General features: G+C 40.8%; 2 protein-coding genes and 1 pseudogene across 2 annotated transcripts; 2 read left to right on the top strand and 1 right to left on the bottom strand.

Annotated features, from left to right (window-relative positions):
* Positions 1 to 1,867: 1,867 nt before the first annotated feature.
* On the top strand, positions 1,868 to 2,949 carry LOC124637602. The gene has a single exon (XM_047174195.1). It carries the CDS (start codon positions 2,116 to 2,118, stop codon positions 2,941 to 2,943), a length of 828 nt encoding a protein of 275 aa, XP_047030151.1. The 5' UTR covers positions 1,868 to 2,115; the 3' UTR covers positions 2,944 to 2,949.
* A 10,218-nt stretch (positions 2,950 to 13,167) lies between these two features.
* Positions 13,168 to 20,854, bottom strand: LOC124637475 (annotated as a pseudogene).
* Positions 20,855 to 23,196: 2,342 nt separating this feature from the next.
* Positions 23,197 to 24,190, top strand: LOC124637606. The gene has a single exon (XM_047174198.1). The coding sequence runs from the start codon at positions 23,363 to 23,365 to the stop codon at positions 24,188 to 24,190; it is 828 nt and encodes a 275-aa protein (XP_047030154.1). The 5' UTR covers positions 23,197 to 23,362.
* Positions 24,191 to 24,200: the final 10 nt, after the last annotated feature.

The following is a 24,200-nucleotide window of genomic DNA, read 5'->3' as shown; positions in this document are numbered from 1 at the left end:
ACGCTAAATCCTTTTCTTAGAGTTCTATAATTGATCACATCTGACTCATGATGACACAGGCAATTCTCGATTGTTTAAAATCATGATGATGAGACATAACCGACGTATTTCCCTAAGGGAGAGTTTTCTATGAAGGAGGAGGCGGCATCCCATTCTGGCCTGAACCAGGGCCGGACGCGAGAGGTCGCCGCCGCCTAAAGCCTCGACGAGGACCCGGCGGTGCCCTTCCCACGCAGGGCACTCCTGGACTGTGTGGTCCACCGTGTTCTCGCGGCTTCGATGATCATGACCGATTCGATGCAGGTACCTTCCGAAACAACCGTGTCCGGTGAGGACCTGCGTCATGCGGTACGTGAGGGCGCCATGACTCCTCCCGAGCCACTCCTCAAAGAGGGGACTTAACGCCACTATGGTGTCGTGCCCCGAGCATGAGGTCTCGGGTTCGATTCCCGAGTCGGGCGGAAATCGCTTTGTGGGTTTTAGAAGACTTTCACAAAGCAGCCCGGACCCTGGAAGTTGGTGATTGATACACCCGTGCATCGGAGAGCACGTAAATGTCGGTCCTGCGCCTGATCTCGAAATAGCCCAAAAGCAACAAACCATTTAAAAACAAATAGTAAGTACCTATATCCTGAACTAAAACAGTAATTACTAATGGAAATAAACTAAAACACACTACAAATGCAGTACCAGTATTCCAAGTTTTATTTTGCAAGCGAGAAAGTGCACGCATTCGTAGCCGATCGGCTGCGTGAGCGTTAAGAGCATGAAATCGGAGTCAAAAATAAACCTTACTACAAATACTAAAAACTGTGTTTCCAATGTGAGAAGAATTTGCTCTCTTCTCCGAGCCGGTCTGTGTGAACGGACTCTAAAGGCTCGAGCAGACCGGATGCGTATGCGTAACCACGCGCGTAGTCACGCGCGTAGTTACGGCGTAACCATGAGTTGTAATGTATGGAAATGTATGAGACAGGCCACACCGCTTGCGTAACGTAGACACGCGCGTGGTTACGCATACGCATCCGGTCTGCTCGAGCCTTTAAGCGTCATCGGTGGCTGTGATTTTGGACGTAACTATGAGGTCATGTGTGATATAATAATATACAAGCTTAAGTTTACGCTCAGTCACTTATAAGTTGTCGAGCGTGAAGCATTGGCGGGAAAAAATGCATCGTGCTATATTTTTTGTTGTGATATGCGCAGTCGCAGGAGACAGTGTATCTCATATATTGATTGACACCAACACCGGCAATGTTGGTGTAGCTACTACAGAAGATTCTAGATCTTCTGTTACTCTCAATCCAGAAGGTGCTAAGGCTGACGTTCTTTCTGCGATGATAAATCCGGGGCTGAAAGTTAAACGAGTCAAGAGACATTTTATTAAACACGATTGGTGTCCATCGGGTGAAGAGAGAGTGTTTGGCAACTGTGTTACTTGTGAATTGTAAGTATTTCTGTATTTATTACATTAGTCACAAAAGTTTAAGAAAAAATTTCAATTGTTGATTTCCTTATGTGATGTTCAAGAAGCATCTCACACTTTGTTTTTGAAAAATCTGCATCTTCATTAAAAAAAAAAAAATTATAGAGTAGAACTTACTTTAATTAAAAATCTGTCGAAAATGAATCGGTAACTTGTTCAGAATAGTATTTTTTTGCTTCACATAAGAGTTCGACATAATTCAGTGCCTCAAGACGAAAGTCTTCAACCAATGTGTAATACCAGTGATGGCTTATGGCACCGAAACGTCGTCTTTCACTATAAGGGTTCATCTCAAAGCTAAAAGTCGCTCAACGAGCTATGGAGGGGGCTGTGAGGTACGCTTCGCTACACCACCCACAACATGGGATTGAAGACCGCTCGCGCGCGCATCTGTCTCGTTTCTTTTAGGTACTCACAGAGTCTTATCAGAGCGTTCTTATTGGACAATCGCGCGACGCTCTCGCTTGAGCGTTAACACTACTTCGGCCCCTGTTATTTTAGACTTAAGCTCGTTCTGTATTTACAAAATATACGATATACTATACTCTTCTACTTTACACCATCATTGCTGTTTTATTTATCAACTTTACCTGCATTGCTGCTACATTTTGGTGACCCCGACGTGATAAATGATGGAACACAAGCAAGAAGTTAGCGAGCCTACAGAACTCGCTGTCGTCTCCGTGCAGTCGCGTCTCCTTCCCTTCTGGCGTGAATATCCTCGCATGTGGTTCATTCAATTCGAAGCCGTCGTCGAGCCGCAGAAGACCAGTGACGAAAACAAATATCGTTACGTCCTGGGCCAACTACAACCGACCGACCTTCAACATGTCACAGACATCGTGATCAAGCCACCAGAAACTAAGAAGTACGAGGCCATCAAACAACGCCTTCTCTCCGTGTACGAGCAGTCCGAGGTGAAAAACTTTAAGAACCTCATCAGCGGATTGGAACTTGGCAACCAAAAACCGTCTCAGTTGCTACGACGTATGCGCGAACTCGGCGGCAACATGATCACCGAAGATGGCATCAAGATTGAGTGGATGAACCACCTTCCGCCGCAAATGCGAGTTGTGCTGTCTGTGAACACAGATTCATCACTCGATATGCTCGCGGCAATGGCAGACAAGATGATGGAATATTCCGAGTCGGCAAATATCGCAGCTGTCTCTTCATCTCAACCAGATTCTGCGGCAGTAAACCAGCAAATCATGTCCGCGCAGATACAAGTTCTCTCAAAACAACTCGAGAATCTGACACTCGAGATCTCCGAACTTCGTAGCCGTGGAAGACCAAACCATCGCCGTTATCAGCGTTCCCGCTCAAGATCAAAGTCCACTGCAAGGCATCAACACGATCCCAATCGAGTATGTTACTACCACTACCGATTTGGAGATCAGGCAAGACGCTGCGTGTCACCGTGCGCTAGGCGAAATCAAAAGAAGTCGGAAAACTAGAAGAGGCACCGACCGTGGCGGACGTCGGTGTAACTACGACAAGTAACCGCCTATGTGTCTTCGATCGCAACACGAATCACCGTTTCCTCGTTGACACCGGTGCGGATATCTCCGTCCTAGCCGCCACCCCAATACATAAGAAGAAATGTTCGCCAACATCATACAAACTATACGCCGCGAACAGTTCACCAATCAATACCTACGGCGAGAAAGATCTACAAATCGACCTAGGCCTCAGAAGACGATTTCGCTGGTCATTTGTAGTCGCAGATGTCAAAACATCGATACTCGGAGCTGACTTCCTTCGCCACTTCAAACTCCTCGTCGACTTGCATCAAAAGAAGCTAATCGACAAGGTGACACAACTATCGATAAACGCCGTAGAAATCTCGTCGATGCAACAAGCCGTTTACGTACTTAGCAACAAGCAGACATATCAAGACATACTCAAGCAATATCCAGATCTACTGCGACCTATGTCCTTGAAAACGCCCGCTAAACACAACGTCGTGCATCACATCGAGACTACGGGACAACCTGTCTTCGCCCGTGCTCGCCCCCTGCCGCCCGACAAATACAAAGCGGCTAAGGACGAATTCGAACGCATGATGGAAATGGGCATATGTCAACCTTCCAAGAGCCCGTGGGCCAGCCCACTCCATGTGGTAAAGAAGAAAGATGGCAGTCTACGAGTGTGCGGCGACTACAGACGTCTAAATTCAGTCACGCTACCAGATAAATACCCGATTCCGCGCATACAAGACTTCACCTATCAACTACACAATAAGAAGATCTTTTCAAAACTCGACATGAAAATGGCCTACTACAAAATACCAATAAACAAAGAAGACGCTCAGAAAACGGCAATCATCACACCCTTCGGGTTGTTTGAATTCACCTGCATGCCGTTTGGCCTACGTAACGCTAGTCAAACTTTCCAACGATTCATGCACGAGGTTCTGCGCGGCATCGAGGGATGTTTTTCATACATCGACGATATCTTGTTGTACTCAGATAACGAACAAGAACACAAGGAATTACTGCATCGAGTTCTTGACCGCTTGAACAAATACGGCGTATCACTCAACGTAAACAAATGTGAATTTGCACAGGCGAAAATCAATTTTCTCGGCTATGAAGTAACAGCGAACGGCATAAAACCAACCGAAGAACGGATAAAAGTCATATCCAGTTATCCTCAACCGAAAACTATCATCGAGCTTCGTCGTTTCCTGGGCATGCTGAACTTCTACAGAGATTGTTTACCAAATCAAGCCGACATGCAAAGTGAACTCAACAAATATCTGCACAATGGGAAAAAGAATGACAAAACGCCTATCACGTGGACGCCGGCCGCCGAACAAGCATTTCAAAAATGCCGCCAAAGCATACTGGAATGTGCAACACTATCGCACCCTATCGCCGGCACCCCACTCTGCATCATGACGGACGCTTCTGACCACGGCATTGGAGCGGTGCTACAACAACGTGACAACGCAGCCTGGAAACCGCTAGCATTCTTTTCCAAAACATTGAGTGCTACGCAATCACGATACAGCACGTATGATCGCGAACTACTAGCGATCTACGCGGCTGTGAAACATTTTCGAAGACTCATCGAAGGCTGTGACGTCACCGTCTACACTGATCACAAACCGCTGTCCTATGCGCTCTCAAGGCCGCAAAGTAGCAGCGACACTCAGCGACGTGAGCGACAACTCCACTTTATCAGTCAATTCGTCAAGAACATCGTGTACGTAAAGGGAGAAGAAAACTCAGTCGCTGACGCCTTATCTCGTATTGACGAAATACAATGCCCGTCAAACATCGACTACGACAAGTTATCACGTGATCAAGATCAAGACGATGAGCTGAAACAATTGAAGCTGCAGCCGAATTTAAAATTCATCTCAGTTACTTTGCCTGGCACGCAACGACCAATCACGTGCGAGATGTCAACGTCCACGCTTCGCCCATACTTACCACCGGCACATCGTTTTGCTGCATTCAAAGCGCAACATGATCTCTGCCACTCTGGTATCAAGGCGACTAGGAAGCAAGTGACATCGAAGTTCTTCTGGTCATCCATGAACAAAGACGTAACAACGTGGACAAGAAACTGCGTCGGCTGTCAGCGAGCAAAAGTACATCGTCACGTCGTCACGCCGCTAGGAAGTTTCCCGCCATCTCAACGCTTCGAACACATACATATCGATATAGTCGGCCCACTTCGACTATCTTACGATTATCGATATTGTGTTACGATCATGGACAGATTTACAAAGTGGCCAGAAGCTGTACCAGTGCGCGAAATAACAGCTGAGATCGTCGCAAAAGCGCTGTATGAAAACTGGATTGCGAGATTCGGCTGCCCACTACGTATATCAACTGATCAAGGCAGGCAGTTTGAATCGTCGTTGTTCAGCGCGCTAATGAAGAAGCTCGGCATTACACGCATACGTACAACTGCATACCATCCGCAGTCAAACGGTCAAATAGAGCGCTGGCATCGTACGCTAAAAGCTGCGTTAATGGCTAGAGGCGCAACTACCAACTGGAGTGACGAACTTCCCACCGTACTACTTGGCCTCCGAACAGCGCTGCGTGAAGACAACAACCTAAGTCCCGCGCTAATGACCTACGGTTCTACGCTACGTGTGCCATCGGATTTCTTCGCGCCGACTACTACAATTAACATGTCGGACGAAGATTACGTACGCTGCCTCACACAAACGATGACGTCACTCTCACCTTCGTGCACTACCGCGAGAACATCAGCCAGTCCCTTCATACATAAGGACCTCGGTACGTGCACACACGTCTTTGTGAGGAACGATACCGTTCGAGCGCCGCTGACACCACCCTACGATGGACCGTATCCTGTGCTACAGAGACACGAAAAATTCTTCAAGATACAGCTACCGAATCGAGAGACAGTTGTATCGCTGGATAGACTGAAACCGGCATACATCTGCAACGAAAATGATTCGCCAAACACTACGTGTTCTACGAGTACACCGAGCATCGTGGATCCTGTACCTTCACAGCAACCCTACGTCACCAGGACCGGCAGAGTATGCAAGCCAAACGTACGCTTCGCTAAGGGGGGGGTACTGTGAGGTACGCTTCGCTACACCACCCACAACATGGGATTGAAGACCGCTCGCGCCGAACGCGTTATATTTACGTTCGTGCTATCTCGCTCGCGCGCGCATCTGTCTCGTTTCTTTTAGGTACTCACAGAGTCTTATCAGAGCGTTCTTATTGGACAATCGCGCGACGCTCTCGCTTGAGCGTTAACACTACTTCGGCCCCTGTTATTTTAGACTTAAGCTCGTTCTGTATTTACAAAATATACGATATACTATACTCTTCTACTTTACACCATCATTGCTGTTTTATTTATCAACTTTACCTGCATTGCTGCTACAGGGCTATGCTCGGTGTTTCTCTACGTGATCGAATCCGAAAAGAGGAGATCCGTAGACGAACTAAAGTCACCTATCCCATAGCCCAAGACACCTATACCACCATATAGCTCATCGAATTAGCAAGCTGAAGTGGCAATGGGTATCCCATATTATAGGTATTTTATACGGGTCGACAAGTGCTTGAGTAGGGACCACGGATCAGCAAGCGCAACATAGGACGTCCACCAACAAGATGGACAGACGACCTCATAAGGCCTCTGCCTCGAATTTTGCGGGCAGCGGGGCGGCAGCGGCGGCGGCGCGGGAGCGGGGCGGGCAACGCATACCTGTTCTCGAAACTAGCGGGCAGATCGCGCGGCAATATAGCAGTGTAGTGTTGTGTTCTGTTGTGTTTGCTGTTCCATATGGGTGTCCTCTCAAAGATGGCCGAAATAATTAGCTCTTGCACGTCCGAAGACATTTTGATACGTCACAAAAAAAATGTATAACACTATGCCTACAATGCAGACGCCCAACGCGGGCGGTCACCGCTTGACTGGAGCGCACCGCTCGTTGCACGCCGCCGCACAGTGGATCCAAATTGAAAATTAGTGGACATAGGCAACAAAGTTCCAATATCGATTCGATATTTTTTTATGTGATTCTACATGATATTCCAGACAACTTTTACTCTTGTGAAATTTCTTCTAAAGTGGATCGTTTGTCTGAAAAAAAATAAATTAGATTTTTTTGTATGGAGCGAATCACGTTTATTTTTTTTTCTTCAATTGTACGAATATGTTAGGTCTGTGGCGTGAGTATATGATACCTAGGGTCATTCTCTATCCAAGAAAAAATATATCAGCGCCGGCCATCTGCAGCCGCGCGAGTAATCATTCGGTAAAAAAATAATATTTTCTATGACATTTTTTGCCTTTTAAGATCAATTCAAAGTATATTTTTTGTCTCACTTGGCTGTTTTCACCTTATTTTTGGTTAAATATATAGTTTTAATGGCACATAGGTACTCACAACTAGTAATTCTAGCAGAGGTTTTGTTATTATTGCATGTTATCGGTGGCACCTGCATTGTGATTGATGACTCATTTGTTTGTGCGCTCGTCTAAGCGCACAACTAATTAGTCATCGAAAAATGCTCGTCTCTGATTGGCTGTAATTTTTTTTACTACCTGCTACCTGTAAAATAAATATTATTTGTCAAATATAGGTGAAATAGTTTGATTTTTTATGGGCAAGACGTTGATAATCATTATCTACACAATCAAGCGTATGTAAAGTATAGTATAAGTTATCGTACGTATGATCGAAAGAACATTGTGAAATTATTAAAGCCCTGAAAGGGGCTGTTTATCATACCAGCCCTGATGGGCTTTTGTGGGAACAGTCCAGAGCCGGATCACTTTATTTCTTATTCCAGAAGTGGGTCCGGCAAATTTTCGGACTCTGCTATGAGGCATTCTTCTTCCTCCATAATCTCGCTATCACAGGGAGGCTCGGTAGTCTGTAACAACTGATTTGCTTCAGGCAACAACTCACCATGAACCTGTTTCGTTATTTTAGGCCTTATGTAGGATATGTGGGGATCAGAGCTTATTAGAAGTCCATGGGAGGATGTCTTCGTTTGTTGCTCTTCTGTCCGTTTTCCGAGTTTGTCTCTCTCTGACGTTTCTGAAGTCTTAAGTACTTCCATCTCGAGAGCGCAAGTGAGGTATAAAGAGCTAAGCACTTATCTTCAGAGACGGTACTTAGGCTCTGCTTTTTGAATAGTCGCTCGTGTACTTGGGATAGCGTTTCCGGATTACTGGAAAGGTATTCGACTACTTTTGCCAGATTCGTTTTGCCGTTGTCTTTCAATTTTGTTAAGTACCAGTCCTACAACTCTTCCTCTGAATTTTCTTCTACTATGGAAGTAGAACGTCTTTTTTTTTGCTTATTACATAAGTCTTCGAACGGTTTTCTGTAGAGTGTAGATGTTACCGCTTCCGTAGTACATACTGCAAGATTAGGAACATGGGAATTCACATCCACTGGCTCAGATAAGTCTACGTCCGAAAAGCCCAACTCACTTCTCAGGTCAACACTGTCAAAAACAGGCCAGTTGATATTTTTTTCCAACCAATTGCGATTATTTATACGATTCATAAAAGTTTTTTGACTTCTACTTGACTCTGTCCACTTTTTATTTAGACTTATACAAAAAAGCCGACAGAACTCCTTGATTAGGTTTTTGTCTTCTTCAGAAACTGTGGTATTCAAAACAGAAATTATACTTTCATATAGAAACATATAATTTTTCAGATCACCACCACTTGTTAATTTCACTAAAAGATCTAGGTTGGTACAAAATCCAGCCATAGTTCTAACGTAAATATTAAAACAAAAGTATTTCACCGTGTTCACAAATAAGCGACAAGAGCGAAACTAGAGGGACATAATAAATGTCTTTGTATTTATAGTCAGTGTTAATTACTCAAGTAGTGAACATATTAACATGACTAGCAGGTAGTAAAAAAATTACAGCCAATCAGAGACGAGCATTTTTCGATGACTAATTAGTTGTGCGCTTAGACGAGCGCACAAACAAATGAGTCATCAATCACAATCCAGGTGCCACCGATAACATGCAATAATAACAAAACCTCTGCTAGAATTACTAGTTGTGAGTACCTATGTGCCATTAAAACTATATATTTAACCAAAAATAAGGCGAAAACAGTCAAGTGAGACAGAAAATATACTTTGAATTGATCTTAAAAGGCAAAAAATGTCATAGAAAATATTATTTTTTTACCGAATGATTACTCGCGCGGCTGCAGATGGCCGGCGCTGATATATTTTTTCTTGGATAGAGAATGACCCTAGGTATCATATACTCACGCCACAGACCTAACATATTCGTACAATTGAAGAAAAAAAAATAAACGTGATTCGCTCCATACAAAAAAATCTAATTTATTTTTTTTCAGACAAACGATCCACTTTAGAAGAAATTTCACAAGAGTAAAAGTTGTCTGGAATATCATGTAGAATCACATAAAAAAATATCGAATCGATATTGGAACTTTGTTGCCTATGTCCACTAATTTTCAATTTGGATCCACTGTGCGCCGCGCCGCTCCCGCGCCGCTGTATTCTAGGGCCGGTCCATTTGATTATACGCGTAAGATCCTGCCGCTCCCGCGCCGCCGCCGCCGCCGCCCCGCTGCCCGCAAAATTCGAGGCAGAGGCCTAAAGGTCGCCGGAATGCGCGGCGCTGGATGCAAGTCGCTTCCAACCGGTATTTGTGGAAATCTAAGGGGGACCTAAATTCACCAGTGGACGTCCTATGGCAGAGATGACGATGATCTAAGAGTACGCGCACATTGTGACGTAGTACTTAACATTGCGATGACGCAGCGTCTGTGTGCGATGGCACTAGTGTATCGCCGTGTGGACCGATCCTTAGTCGATCGATAGTCGGTTTGGGCTCATAAATTAGTATAACGATGAATGAAAGTACGCACGTAAGAACGATCAGGTATTGTCCGGCATCAGACCGACTAAAAACTTTAATTAAATTCACGATTTAGACTGCAATGTGTGTATTAGCTTTTTGATGTTGCAATTGCATATGACTAATAAAATGATGTGATAACAACAATAAAAACCAGATGCACGAATATTTATATGACCTTGTAAATTTTCCTTATTTTTTTGTATTTGAGGTATTCGTCTCGATTCATTAAAATTAAAAGAAACCATTCAAGATTCCATCGTAAGATAGATTTCCGGCATGAGCCTGTGGGCGGTGTTTCGGGTAGCTCATCATCCTTCCGTCTCCAAGGAGACAACAGGCCCGTGTCGAAGGCGCACGTTGTTCCACGCACTCCTCAAGGAGAGTCAGCAAACCCCAGCGGGGCCCATCAGGGCCAAAGCCCATCAGGGCTACGCGATTGTTCGAAAGGGTTACCGCGGCTCTGGTACTTCTTCTTCTTCCAAGCCTTTTTCCCAACTATGTTGGGTTCGGCTTCCAGCCTAACCAGATACAGCTGAGTACCAGTGTTTTACAAGGAGCGACTGCCCTAACTGACCTCCTCAACCTAGGATGTATCTGTATTATAGGTAACAATCTAGTGTTTATGTTGAAAATAAGTAGTCGCTTATATAAAGTAAATCTACAGGTGATATTTTCTTTTTTCAGTTATGAAACCTATCTCGGCAACGAGTGTCCTTGGAAGAAGCAACCACAACTACATGACCCAACTAGACACGGGGCGAAAAAGGCTCGAAGTGGATCGTTACACGAGAAGAAAACTGGACACAGAAAACATCACAAATGTTCACACCGGTTGTAAGACTGGTTTTTGGAGTGACATCGCTTAGTCAATTAGTCAATATTGTGCATAGGTTACAAAGGTGTTAGTATAGAATATTAAGTTTCATTATGTCCTGCTCGTAGAGCGTACAGATATAATAAGTACCTAAAACTAGGTAAAATCTAGTTAGTGTACTTAGTTACATTAATCATTATATTATAGTCTTACTAAACTTATAATAAAAAAATAAATTTTAACAATAAAAACTAACACTATGATCTAAATATTCCGAAATTAAATAATAAGCCTCGTCTATCAAAAAAAAAACTTGCAATTTTTAATTAAAATCATTTAAATCTACAGTTTTCAAAATGTTTACAGGTAATTTATTATATATTGTGGTAGACATGCTAAAAAACTTTTATCAAAAAGCACGGTTCTATGAGGTAATGAACTAAACAACTATTCACGACTCCTAGTCAAGAGATGAAGTTTATGATTACCCGCATACTACAGACTAAACAGTCAGCCGACATTTGAAAAACGCAATAAATAATTGTAAAACAATGTATCATTTGTTTCAATTCTATCGAATAAATTATGTTTTTTTTTTTTTAATAAATAAAAGTCACATATGTAAATCATATCTACTTATCCCTGCCTCATTATACGTCTGTTGTGACTGGGTTCGATTCCCGGTACAGGCCGAAGTCGTTTAATGGGCATAGAAACTCTCACAAAGTAGTCCGGAGTCTCCTATCAATTTATTATAGCAAGAGCAACATAATGCACTGCAACTGATTGCATACAAAAAACTATTATTTATTTATTTATGTTAACACGGTTTTACTAACCAATTACATTAACACTAAATACCTAACAATAAATAACACTAAACACTAAATACCTAATAATTAATAACTATAGGAACACAGTACAAGCAATTTGAAAAAAAGGCAAGTTCTTGGTTTGGCGACTGCTTGTAGTAAACCAAAACACGGCACCAAGTGGGACATGAAATGCTTTGCTTGGGGGATTTGGTTTGGCGACTGCTGGTGGTATAACTACCACAGCAACAAGTGGGATATGAAATGCTTTGCTTGGCGGTGGATAGCAGAATCGGCGAAGCTAAAGATATCCCACACTGCGCTCACCAACGCGCGTGTCCAGCGTGGTGAGTATGGTAAATACCCCCAAGCTTGGTGGAGGCCTTTGTCTAGCAGTGGACCTTTGGACGAGTGGAATTGGTAAAATAATATTCAGCTAATTTGAAACCTCTGTTAGAACGTAACGGTGGTTAGTTATTATTGTACTTAAAAAAGGTTATGGGTATGTATCACTGTAAACTGTTAGGACTTAATCTATTAAGGTACGTTTTGAATTCTTGCTGCTTCTGCCACTGCCGACCTAACATGCCGCGACGGAATGAAGTCAACTGTAGCTCTGCAGCTCTACCAGAAGTGCAGCAGCGGCCAAATTCATGGTCGGCAGTCGCAGCCGGCAGCAAGAATTCAAAACGTACCTTTAGCTGACAACTAAACTAACTGACAGTTTAGGTGATTCATCCTCCGAGCCTTTTCCCCAACTATGCTGGGGTCGGCTTCCAGTCTAACCGGATTCAGCTGAGTACCGCTTTACAAGGAGCGACTGCCCTATCTGACCTCCTCAACCCAGTTATCCGGGCAACCCGATACCCCTTGGGTAGACTGACGTCAGTCTTACTGGTTTCTTAGTTTAGGTGATTATTGTAAACTAAAATAAAACTCCCGCTGTTGAAGTTTTAAAGCTGTTTAATATTACACAATAAAAAATATAACAGACTAGTAATTTATTTAAATATCTCAAAATTAATACTTTAAACCTAGACAAATAATAATTTTGTCGTCTTGTATGGCGTCAGTATAATAGTGAATAACTTATTATTAATCAAAAACTCTATGATATCATTTCAATGGTAACCACATTAAAAGTGTAACAATTTGCTTTACCCTCTATTTCTAAATGTATTCATTTATCTATACTGATGTAATAAAGAGGAAACAGTATTTTTTTTGTTTGTATCCTAAAGGTTCCGAAACTACTGATCCGATTTGAAAAATTATATCAATGTTGGATAGCTACACTATTCTCGAGTAACATAGGCTATGTAACACCTCATGTACCATATTCTAGCAAATAAATATTTTGATTTGATTTGATAAGTCCTGGGTCCTGGTCCTTTGATTTGATTATAATTCAATAAATGAGACCACCTTGATCATCTGTTCTAATACCTATTATAAAGTTGATGAGTTTGTTTTATTGAACGTAATAATCTGTTAAACAATTAGACTGACTCCAAATAAATATTCAGTGATATAATAGCCCGTTTATCGAAGAAGGCTACTGGCTACTTTTTATCAGGGCAGGCGGTGGGATTCGAGACGCGGAAGAAACCGCTGGTGGAAACTGGTTGGTATCGACAGATTCGAGAGATCCCATTACAAATTTCGTTGTATTCAGCACTTAATAATCTCTATATTGTTCATGGGTGCGCGTGAGTTTGTCTGACTCCCAACTTCTGAATTGTTCCGACAATCGTCGACTTTTTGCGAGCTCTCCTGGCTTCGTACTGTTGTGCTCACCGTGTTTTCTGATGTCGGCCATTTTAATATTATATCTGTGTGAAAGAAGAAAACATTTATTAACTCTTTAGGTACCTATATTACTTGACAAACCTTTGATAAAAATTATATAGCGAATGAGTTGATTAAGACTATACACCGTGACTTTTTAGTCGTCTTACAACGGCAGCCCACTTCATGTATCCAATGACTAGTAAACGTTCACATAAAAAAATATATATATTTATGAGATTTGAATAATTTAAAAATAAAATTTAATTCATTATTATGATGCATGACGTAAATTGAAAAAACACCCTGTTGTGAGCGCTGCCCGAATCTTGTACCAATGGAGCGCGGCGCGTTGGGAAGGTACCTACCTTCTACCATTTGATACGTAAACATTTTTTTTTCAGTATTTTTCTTTGCACCTATTATCTTAATTAAATAAAGCTATAAAATTAATAATCGTGTCTAGTGGTATTTTATGTGGGATAGATTGAGTGGACCACCTTTGTAAGACGACTAAAAAGTCACGGTGTATAAAGTTAATTCTTAGAAAAAAAAAAAAAAACGTGACTACAGCGCTGCAGTTTTGCGCGGCTGCTCTTTTTATATAAATGATGATCATTGCGGTTATACAATTTTTTCTTGCGGCTAAAGATGCATTCAAACCAAAAAGTCGTGCGAAATTCGGTACTCATAGTGACCGATCATCTTTTACAACATGATTTAAAGGGTGCGTCTACACGGTGCATGTAACTGGAGCAAGTTAACATGCGCAAGTGACAAGTGACAAGAGCACGCGGGTAGGTATTTTGCTTTAGTACATGCGCGAGTCGCTGGACCCACACGTTGTTAAAATGCATGTAATCTGCGCATAAAGGGCGGGCGTTTTGGAGGCGGTCTTTTGTAAATTTGACGTTCAAAAAGTGCTGTTTTTCAACCTACTTTGAATAAATGACTTTTGATTTAGGACATTTTCCTCAACATGCACAAGCTACTTGCACCGTGTAGATACACCCTAAGTAACAATTATTTCTATAGAGATACAAAAATATTAAATTTCTCCATGAATGCCCTTGACACTTAAAATTCAAGTAGAGTATAAAAGGGAAGGTCAAATAGTGAAGGTCACTGTAGTGGCTAAATAATTCGTAATAAGGAAAAAGCTTTGACATGAAATCAAGGGTGAAATTCATCTCTGCAAGTAACATTACAACGAATAATCCTACTTATATTATAAATGTGAAAGTTTGTGAGAATGTATGGATGTATGTTTGTTATTCAATCACGCAAAAACGGCTGGACCGATTTGATTGAAATTTGGTATGTAGATAGGCGATACCCTGGATTAACACATAGGCTACTTTTTATCAACACACCACGCGGGCGAAGCCGCTGGCGGAAGCTAGTTTCACATAGATATGGACCCTGAAACAAAAAAATGATTTGTATTAAGCAGCTTATCACGCTATGCAAAGCTATTGAGTTAAATAAATATTGCAAGTTGACTGGTAAGGTGGAAGAAGTTATTTTCTAAAGGAAACTTCATACATTATTGGCATTTGTTGTGAGAGTTCATATTTAATCACAATATTGTAGTAAAACAAACAAGCAAAGTTCAAAGTTTGAAATAGCTGTTATACATTATTGTGAAAAAAGCAATGAGAATAAAAAATAAAGTTTCTTTGAGAAAGTTGTTGTAGTCATGGGTAAAATCACGTGTTCAAGTATCGGTCTCTAATTACCAGTCACCCTATATAAAAACTTTTATTTTTACATTTGTAACACCTACCATTAGTCGTGGTGGCCTAGTGGGTAAAGAACCAACCTCTCGAGTATGAGGGCGTGGTTTCGATTCCAGGTCAGGCAAGTACCAATGCAACTTTTCTAAGTTTGAATGTACTTTCTAAGGCCGGCTCCACACGTTGGTACCAACGCTCGTTCCAACGTTGGACCACAAACTCGATGAGGCGTACACGTTGGCCAATAAACTAGTTCTGTCCCGTCAGGGCCAATGTGAAGATGTCCGATACAGAAATCGAAACTGCTCTGAGAAACTCGGAATTATTATAAAAAAAAATATTTTATGATCCTTTCGAGTTGCGTCCCATATTATGGGGTGTGCTTGATATAGTTCGATAAATTGTATTAAATTTTTTCATTTGTCCATGCCGGTAGCGATTTGCTGGATGAGGAAGCCATTTTTACTCGACGTACGCACTCGCTGCGTGTTGTAGCAGAACTGAGCAAAGCGCCAACGTGTGGACAGATCGCCAACGTTGGCGCGCAGATCCTTTGATAAAACCGACACGAGAGGCCAACTGCCAACGCACGCCCCAGCGTTGGGACCAATGCCATTTTTTAGATCCACACGTTGGACGCATAGCGTTGGAACGAGCGTTGGGGCCAACGTGTGGAGCCGGCGTTAGCCTATCTTAGACACCAATGGCTGATAAAAAGGTGAAGGAAAACATCTTGAGGAAACCTGGACTATAAAGTCTGAAATCACCAACCCGCATTAAGCGAGCGTGGTGATTAATGCTCAATCCTTCTCCGTGTGAGAGGAGGCCTGTGCCCAGCAGTGGGACGATAAAAAGGCTGTAATATAACATAACATTTAACACCTACCATTGCTCTTCCTTATTAACGTGGGTATTACTATCTTCAGCTTGAAGTACTACTCTGGTCTGCTTTTTAATTTTGTAAATCTTACGTATTGTTAGTCCAAATATTATTAAGTTTATGACTAACTAGCTTCTGCCAGCGGTTTCACCCGCATCCCGTGGGAACCTCTGCACGAACTCGGATAAAAAGTAGCCTATAGCCTTCCTCGATAAATGGGCTATCTAACACCAAAAGAATTGTTCAAATCGGACCAGTAGTTCCTGAGATTAGCGCGTTCAAACAAACAAACAAACAAACTCTTCAGCTTTATAATATTAGTATAGATAAAAAGCACACGGGCCCGTACTCGTAAATTGCTTTGCTGTAACCTGGACATAAAACATTTTAATATTACAAAGAGTCAGTTTCGCAGGGAAAGATCAGAATTGACTGAGTAAGTGAAGTGAGTGGTAAGCTATTAAGATTATGGTGGCGTCTTTAGGCTACATTTGGCAAAAAAGGACGCGGTCAAAACCGCCTAAAACAGTAAATAATCGTCATCATCACCAACGTTGAACGTAGGCCCCCATCGACCTCCAACTATCCCGGTTTTTGGCTAAGTAAGTCATCATCTTCCGAGTCTTTTTCCCAACTATGTTGGGGTTGGCTCCCAGACTAACTGGATGCAGCTGAATACCAGTGCTTTACAAGGAGCGTCTGCTTGTCTGACCACCTCAAATCAGTTTCCAGGGCAACTCAATACCCCCTGGCTAGACAGGCTTCTGACTACCCGTTACGTTTGACTTTTAAGTACCTACATAATAGAAAAAAGAGCAACAAATACAATGCATACCACGTAAAGCATTGCATCCTTCATTTTGTATGTTTGGCATCAGTTCGTTGTCTTTCTTGAATTCGGAGAACTCGAGCGAAGCAAGCAAGATAGTCAGTGATGCTGGCATACCACCTGTACACGAAGTAAAGAAGCAAGCGAATGCGGGACTGTAAGCCATGTCCCGACATGGGCCTGTTGCTGCTGCGGAATCATAGGAAAAAACATTTAACCCATTAGAAATCACTATACCTACTCGATTGAGTACAGTCATATTCCTAAATGTAAATAACAGATCTCGTAAAGTTAGTGTAGTTAACCTTGTTATTTTACTTATTATAACACCCTTTTATTATATGAAAAACATGAGCGTAGCGTGATTTTTTTTCGAAAAAAAATGTTTTTTTTTTTGTCAAAAAAATCAAAACGAAAATTTTTTTTTTAAATATTTTTCTTGTATTTTGTGTTTTTCTGTTCCCAAGTCTATATGAAAACAAAGAAAATTCCAAAATAATATAAGTACCTTTTGTTTGACCTCTAACGAGAAACCAACTTCTCTATTGTACCTAAAAAGTGCAGTAGAAAACATAATAAAATGGCTTGCTGAAAATAACCTAACCGTAAATATACATAAAACAAAATTTATACAATTCCGAAACTACAAAAGTACACATCAAAGTTTAACAATAGATCACTGTGGGCAAGGTATAGAAGAAGTAAATGAAACAAAATTTTTGGGTATATTATTAGACAAAAATTGCAATTGGAAAGCCCAGGTAAATAATGTGTGTACACGCATAAACAGATTTGTCTATGCCCTTAGAAAAATAAGAAAATTGGCAAGTGACAAAATGGCTTTGTTGGCATATCATGGATATGTGGGATCTGTTTTAAATTACGGTATTTTGTTATGGGGTAATTCGACGGACATAAATAGGGTTTTGATCTCTCAGAAAAAATGTATACGAGCAATATGTGGGGTGGGGCCACTAGACTCTCTCTCTGCAGACCCTTATTTAAAAAACTAAAAGTTCAGACTGTTATTGGTCTATACATTTATGAAATCGCTGTGTTTGTTAAAAAACATGGCCATCTTTTTGAGAAAGCGAGTCTTAATAAAAAATATTCATCAAGGGATCCCACCAGATTGATTGTCCCAGGTAAATCCTCAACTCTGTTTAAAAAAAATTGCAGTTGCATGGCAGTTCAGATTTATAATAAAATTCACAGGCATTTCCGAGAGATGACACTTGCAAAATTTAAAATTAAATTTAAGAAATGGCTAATTGACAAATGTTTTTATTCAATAGCTCAATTCATGTCTTGTACGTCGAGAAATATAGAAAGTTATTTGTAATTTTTTTTTTGTTAAATCGCATTTATTTATATACATATAATTTGGTTTGTCAAATATTATGTAAAAATGCCTCCTTTCTCTGCGAGTCCTTAAATGACAAACCAAGGCATTTAATTGGATTTCATTATCCTCTGTAATGAACAAGTCCAAACAATACTCGTTTACTTTGAAGACTAGCTCGGGGCCCATAGCTGAAGTCGTCTCTACCATTATTGTACCATCCTGTAAAAATAATTTATGAAACTAAAAAGACGACATACGCCTTCGAAAGTTTTAACAAAAATAAATAAATAATCGTTTTTAACATTAAAAACTACAAAATTATTCGGACATCTAGTTTGATGAAGTAAAGCGTTTATGTAATCTTAACTATTTTTGGACATAACGCCATACTGGATAAAAGATATTTTATTTTTTTATACACGGCTATATGTTTACAAACTACAGGTATTGTTACATAAGGTGCTAAAATGATATTAAACACAGAAATAATAATTGAAGTACTTTTTTTCTAATCCTACCAATTCTACATAATCCTGCCAATTACCTAAATGCGAAAATGTATGTCTGTCATACGTATTTTTTTAATATATCCACATACCCACTAAAACTATCACATGGAATTTGATGAAAATTGACAACTTGGGTTGACCGCAGCCCAAAACTGAGCGAGCGGAAAGTGTCATGCGTATAAGCTTGGCTTTATGATGCGCGACTAATGCCCGGTTTCTGAAGTCTCTGGATATCTCTTCGTTAGTTATCGATTCGACAAAGTTATTGAATTGATAAACGCCGTTTAACTTTTGCTGCGTTTCCGAACACCAAACTGCCAGGGGCCCGATTCTCCTAATTTTACTTAAGCAACATACGATTCACGTTCGACTCGATTCGACTGAGATCCGATCCCGACTCGATTACGATTGAAACGTATGTGGCATTCCGCTATTTTTTCTTTGAAATAAACATTTTTATCCTTTTCTGTCATTCAATAATGAATCATTTTGTCTGCAAATGATTTACGATTGCAAAATGATTGTACAGCAAACTACCGTATAGACCATAATTACCAAAATAGCAGACCAATCGCACACCAATCAAATGTCAATCGAATACGATTGGTCTTTTATTAGTAGCAGAATGCCCGATATGGTTAAAACTGCTATTGCGATCATATTGCGATCCGATTTCTATTCGACTTTGACATTATTAACTTAGGAGAATCGGGCCCCTGATAAATAGTTAAGGAACCGATACGTACTTCCTTAATCTGTCGATAGATGACTCTTTTACAAAAGTACGTTAAAATTATATAAAAAACGCAATAAAAAGTTGTTCCAACTCAGACCATGTGCATTGAAGGAGCGCAACAGGAGGTAGAATAAGGGTGATGAATATCATCCAGATGTATTACGGTGTTTTTTTCAAACCGATATCTCTTAAATAAAACGACTTTCACGGATTTTACGTACTTTTGCGATGAAATCCGTACAAGTAATGTCTAATAATCGCGCAAGTGTCAGAAATCAACATGTAAAACGATATCTTTTTCAAATTTTATGTAGGTAAACATTTCGATAGGATTTCTCCTGTCCCTTCTATTCCGTGACACACACTTCGAAATCCGATTCTGACGAGCTTCTTGCATTCATATTATCTATATTCATTGTTTGTATTTTTATAAGTAGGCATATTAATATTAATTTTGTTCACTGGCTTCTTAAACTGCCTCGACGCGACGGACGTAACCTAAAACGTGGTATTTTTTGTGACATCTAAACGTCAAATAAAGTTATGGGACAGATAAACGGCCAAATATGGGCAGTTAAGTTGTACGCCGTTTAGACTGAGTTTAACTTAAGACGCGTAGCTCGGAAACGCATTCGAAGGAGTTATCGAACCAATAGCGCTGACGGATAGATAAACTCTCGTTAAGTGGACCTCAGAAACCGGGCATAATTCGCCAGTGTAAAAGCATCAAAAAACTTAGCGACTGTAACCGTACGCCTGTATTCGGTATAACCGGTTCCTCTGATCCACAGTTTACATAACCATACAAAAAATAGAGTTCATCTCCTGCCTTGATACCTTTCATCAGTTTATACTCTTGTCACACTGGAGGGTTAAACTTATCTTGCGTCCTTAAACGAGTGCATGTGTTTGTTGTCTGGTTGAACCCCAGTAAGGGCTTCTGGCACATGTTCTGTTGTTTGGGCATAAACTCCGCGAACCATCTGTAAAATTGCATTGTCTTTATTTTCTAGATATTATCACATTGAGTTGATCATTTCATACGGATTACGGCGAACGACTAGCGGTGCTCTGTGATCTCGGTCCGTGATAGCCTGTGCTACCAATTTCACACAAACAACAATAAAATCAGCCCAAAATATATAATATCTATAAATAAATAAAAGCATGTACTTTAATTCTTTGCTACCCTTTTAAGTCAACTAAATAGATATGTAGGCAGGTTCTGAGCTGGGCTTGCCTAAAGTCTTTCAAGCTGTTTTGTGAACTAACCGTATAATTTGGGCATGAGAAACTGAGGATGCCGTGTCTGAATGTTGGCATATTTTAATATTTTGTCATCGATATCATCGTATTCAAAATAACTGTACTCTTCAGAACTATCTTCGTAATCGTGCCAATAATAGGGCTTTACTTCGTTAGGTCTTTTCAAATTGAAATTGTTACTCCGAAACATTTGCAGCACTGGTATATCGCAATAACTCGTTATGAAAAGGTGACTTAACACAAACAGTGGCAACATCACTGTACCACATTTTAGTACACGGATAACAAAAGGTTGTTTCACACGACCGTTACGGATAGTAATCTAGTAGAGACTATTGTATTATTATCAAATGTCAATAGAACCTGCTAGACGGATTGTAGTTGTATTAGGTAATAATTTGGATAGTCTTCGAAGTATTTGCGTTGAATATATTTTGAAAGAGTTCTATTTGTTGAAAGAGTTTGTGGTGGTCATTTTTTTTCCTCACTTTTCCTGTTTAAGTCTTAGAACCACCTAATTCCACCTTAGCTTCTTGCCGGGGCTGAAAAGTAGGTGCTTTTGTGGATTGATTATAACTCCTATGAAGTTTTATATGGGGGAAATTTTATGATGAAACGATACTCCGATCGTGGTGGAAATTAGTTTATTTAGTCCTCTTGGAAGTAGCACAATAAAATAGTTAGAAAATATCTTCGACTTATCGCAATCTCAATCCGACTTCTTCCATCTTGTGTTCCAGTCTTTTCATTCGGTCGTCGTTCACTCTTAGGGTCAGTTCATATCTGACGGAAAATGCGTCGAGCGTATCGTAAGTAAATGTATGATCGACGCACTAACGCATCATCCGTTAGGTGTGAATGATTTAATATTTTACCGTATATTTGTCAGTTCTGGCGTTACGCGACCGATATAATACGCGACGCATGTTCCGTTAGATATGAACCAACCCTTAATTTACTCATCCATTCCTTACTAGTCGTTCATAATATGTACGTTCTCCCACTTAAAATGCAGTCGAAGTCCACGTATTTAGGAATGAAACTCCATGAAACTGCGCCTTACAGATTTATACGAGCAAGCGCGTCTGAGCAAAATGCTCAAGCTCCTTCATAGGTTCTTTTTGTTATTCGTCATTTATATTTTCTTTTTATATTTAAAAGTCGTGGTGGCCTAGTGGGTAAAGAACCAACCTCGCGAGTATGAGGGTGTGGGTTCGATTCCAGTTCAGGCAAGTACCAATGCAACTTTTCTAAGTTTGTATGTACTTTTAAGTAAGTCTTGGACATCAATGGCTGATAAAAAGGTGAAGGAAATTATCTTGAGGAAAGCTGGACCATATAGTCTGAAATCACCAACCCGCATTGATTAATGCTCAATCCTTCTCCGTGTGAGAGGAGGCCTGAGCCCAGCAGGGGGACGATAAAAAGGCTGTAACAGTAACAGTATTTATATTTTCAATATTTAATCGTAAAAGAATACCACGGAATAAATGAAACACTACAGTAATTGAGTAGTAAGTTTAGTTTATTAATACTGTTTAATTTTATTCAAATGATTTAATGTCACATGAATACAATAAGCAGCTTAGTTATTAGGATATAGTTAACAATACAATTTTCCCTAATGACTAAACAATAACTGTCGTACCACAAAAACTTTTAAACGTCTGTTGAACACTTGTCTAAAAAATGACAGATTATGACGTTGAAATAAGGTCCATTTTGAAGCCACACTTTTTTATTAGACAAGTGTTCAAAAGATGTTCAAGTTTTTGTAGTAAGGCTGTAAAAGGCTAAGACTAAAATATTTCTCAGCTTCTGTGTTTGGCAATATAATCTATCTATTTTATATCGTATCATATCGTTTGTTGCATCACATGATGATGATCATGTCGTTTATTGCAGTCCAGAATAGTATCATTGTACCTATGTATTTATTTATTTATTGTCAACAAAAACGGCATAATGTCGATTACATTGGTTATAAAAATAAATCATTCACTCGCTCATATCCTAGGACTCAAGATATACCGACGGATCGTCTTACTTTCGTTCGCAAGCAAATTGCAGTCAGGATTGACGTCCAAGAGTGCTTGGAGTTGATAATTCTGAACGAGCGACCGTCTGGCTTATTATTTTTTTTATTTAAACTTTATTATCAGGCATCAATGGCCCATGGAGAAATACCTTATGGGAACTGCAAACAGCCTATGCCTTCTACAACATCATCCTTCGAGCCTTTTTCCCAACTATGTTGGGATCGGCTACCAGTCTATGCCGCCTACAACACAATACTTTAAAAAATGCAAATTAAGTTTTATTATCACATATTAATCATTAGATTCTAGAAGTAGCAGTTTCTAGTAACTTGAAATATTTATTAATACTGATCTATTTGGTTTGGTTATGCATATTTAAATACTTATGTAAATATTACTTGTGAGGTACGCTTCGCTACACCACCCACAACATGGGATTGAAGACCGCTCGCGCCGAACGCGTTATATTTACGTTCGTGCTATCTCACTCGCGCGCGCATCTGTCTCGTTTCTTTTAGGTACTCACAGAGTCTTATCAGAGCGTTCTTATTGGACAATCGCGCGACGCTCTCGCTTGAGCGTTAACACTACTTCGGCCCCTGTTATTTTAGACTTAAGCTCGTTCTGTATTTACAAAATATACGATATACTATACTCTTCTACTTTACACCATCATTGCTGTTTTATTTATCAACTTTACCTGCATTGCTGCTACATTTTGGTGACCCCGAGAGAAAAATGATGGAACACAAGCAAGAAGTTAGCGAGCCTACAGAACTCGCTGTCGTCTCCGTGCAGTCGCGTCTCCTTCCCTTCTGGCGTGAATATCCTCGCATGTGGTTCATTCAATTCGAAGCCGTCGTCGAGCCGCAGAAGACCAGTGACGAAAACAAATATCGTTACGTCCTGGGCCAACTACAACCGACCGACCTTCAACATGTCACAGACATCGTGATCAAGCCGCCAGAAACTAAGAAGTACGAGGCCATCAAACAACGCCTTCTCTCCGTGTACGAGCAGTCCGAGGTGAAAAACTTTAAGAACCTCATCAGCGGATTGGAACTTGGCAACCAAAAACCGTCTCAGTTGCTACGACGTATGCGCGAACTCGGCGGCAACATGATCACCGAAGATGGCATCAAGATTGAGTGGATGAACCACCTTCCGCCGCAAATGCGAGTTGTGCTGTCTGTGAACACAGATTCATCACTCGATATGCTCGCGGCAATGGCAGACAAGATGATGGAATATTCCGAGTCGGCAAATATCGCAGCTGTCTCTTCATCTCAACCAGATTCTGCGGCAGTAAACCAGAAAATCATGTCCGCGCAGATACAAGTTCTCTCAAAACAACTCGAGAATCTGACACTCGAGATCTCCGAACTTCGTAGCCGTGGAAGACCAAACCATCGCCGTTATCAGCGTTCCCGCTCAAGATCAAAGTCCACTGCAAGGCATCAACACGACCCCAATCGAGAATGTTACTACCACTACCGATTTGGAGATCAGGCAAGACGCTGCGTGTCACCATGCGCTAGGCGAAATCAAAAGAAGTCGGAAAACTAGAAGAGGCACC

This window comes from Helicoverpa zea, chromosome 16 (genome assembly GCF_022581195.2).
Source record: "Helicoverpa zea isolate HzStark_Cry1AcR chromosome 16, ilHelZeax1.1, whole genome shotgun sequence".
In the NCBI taxonomy this organism is placed as follows: domain Eukaryota; kingdom Metazoa; phylum Arthropoda; class Insecta; order Lepidoptera; family Noctuidae; genus Helicoverpa; species Helicoverpa zea.
Note: the sequence above shows the minus strand (reverse complement) of the source record. Positions and strands in the feature narration are given on the sequence as shown.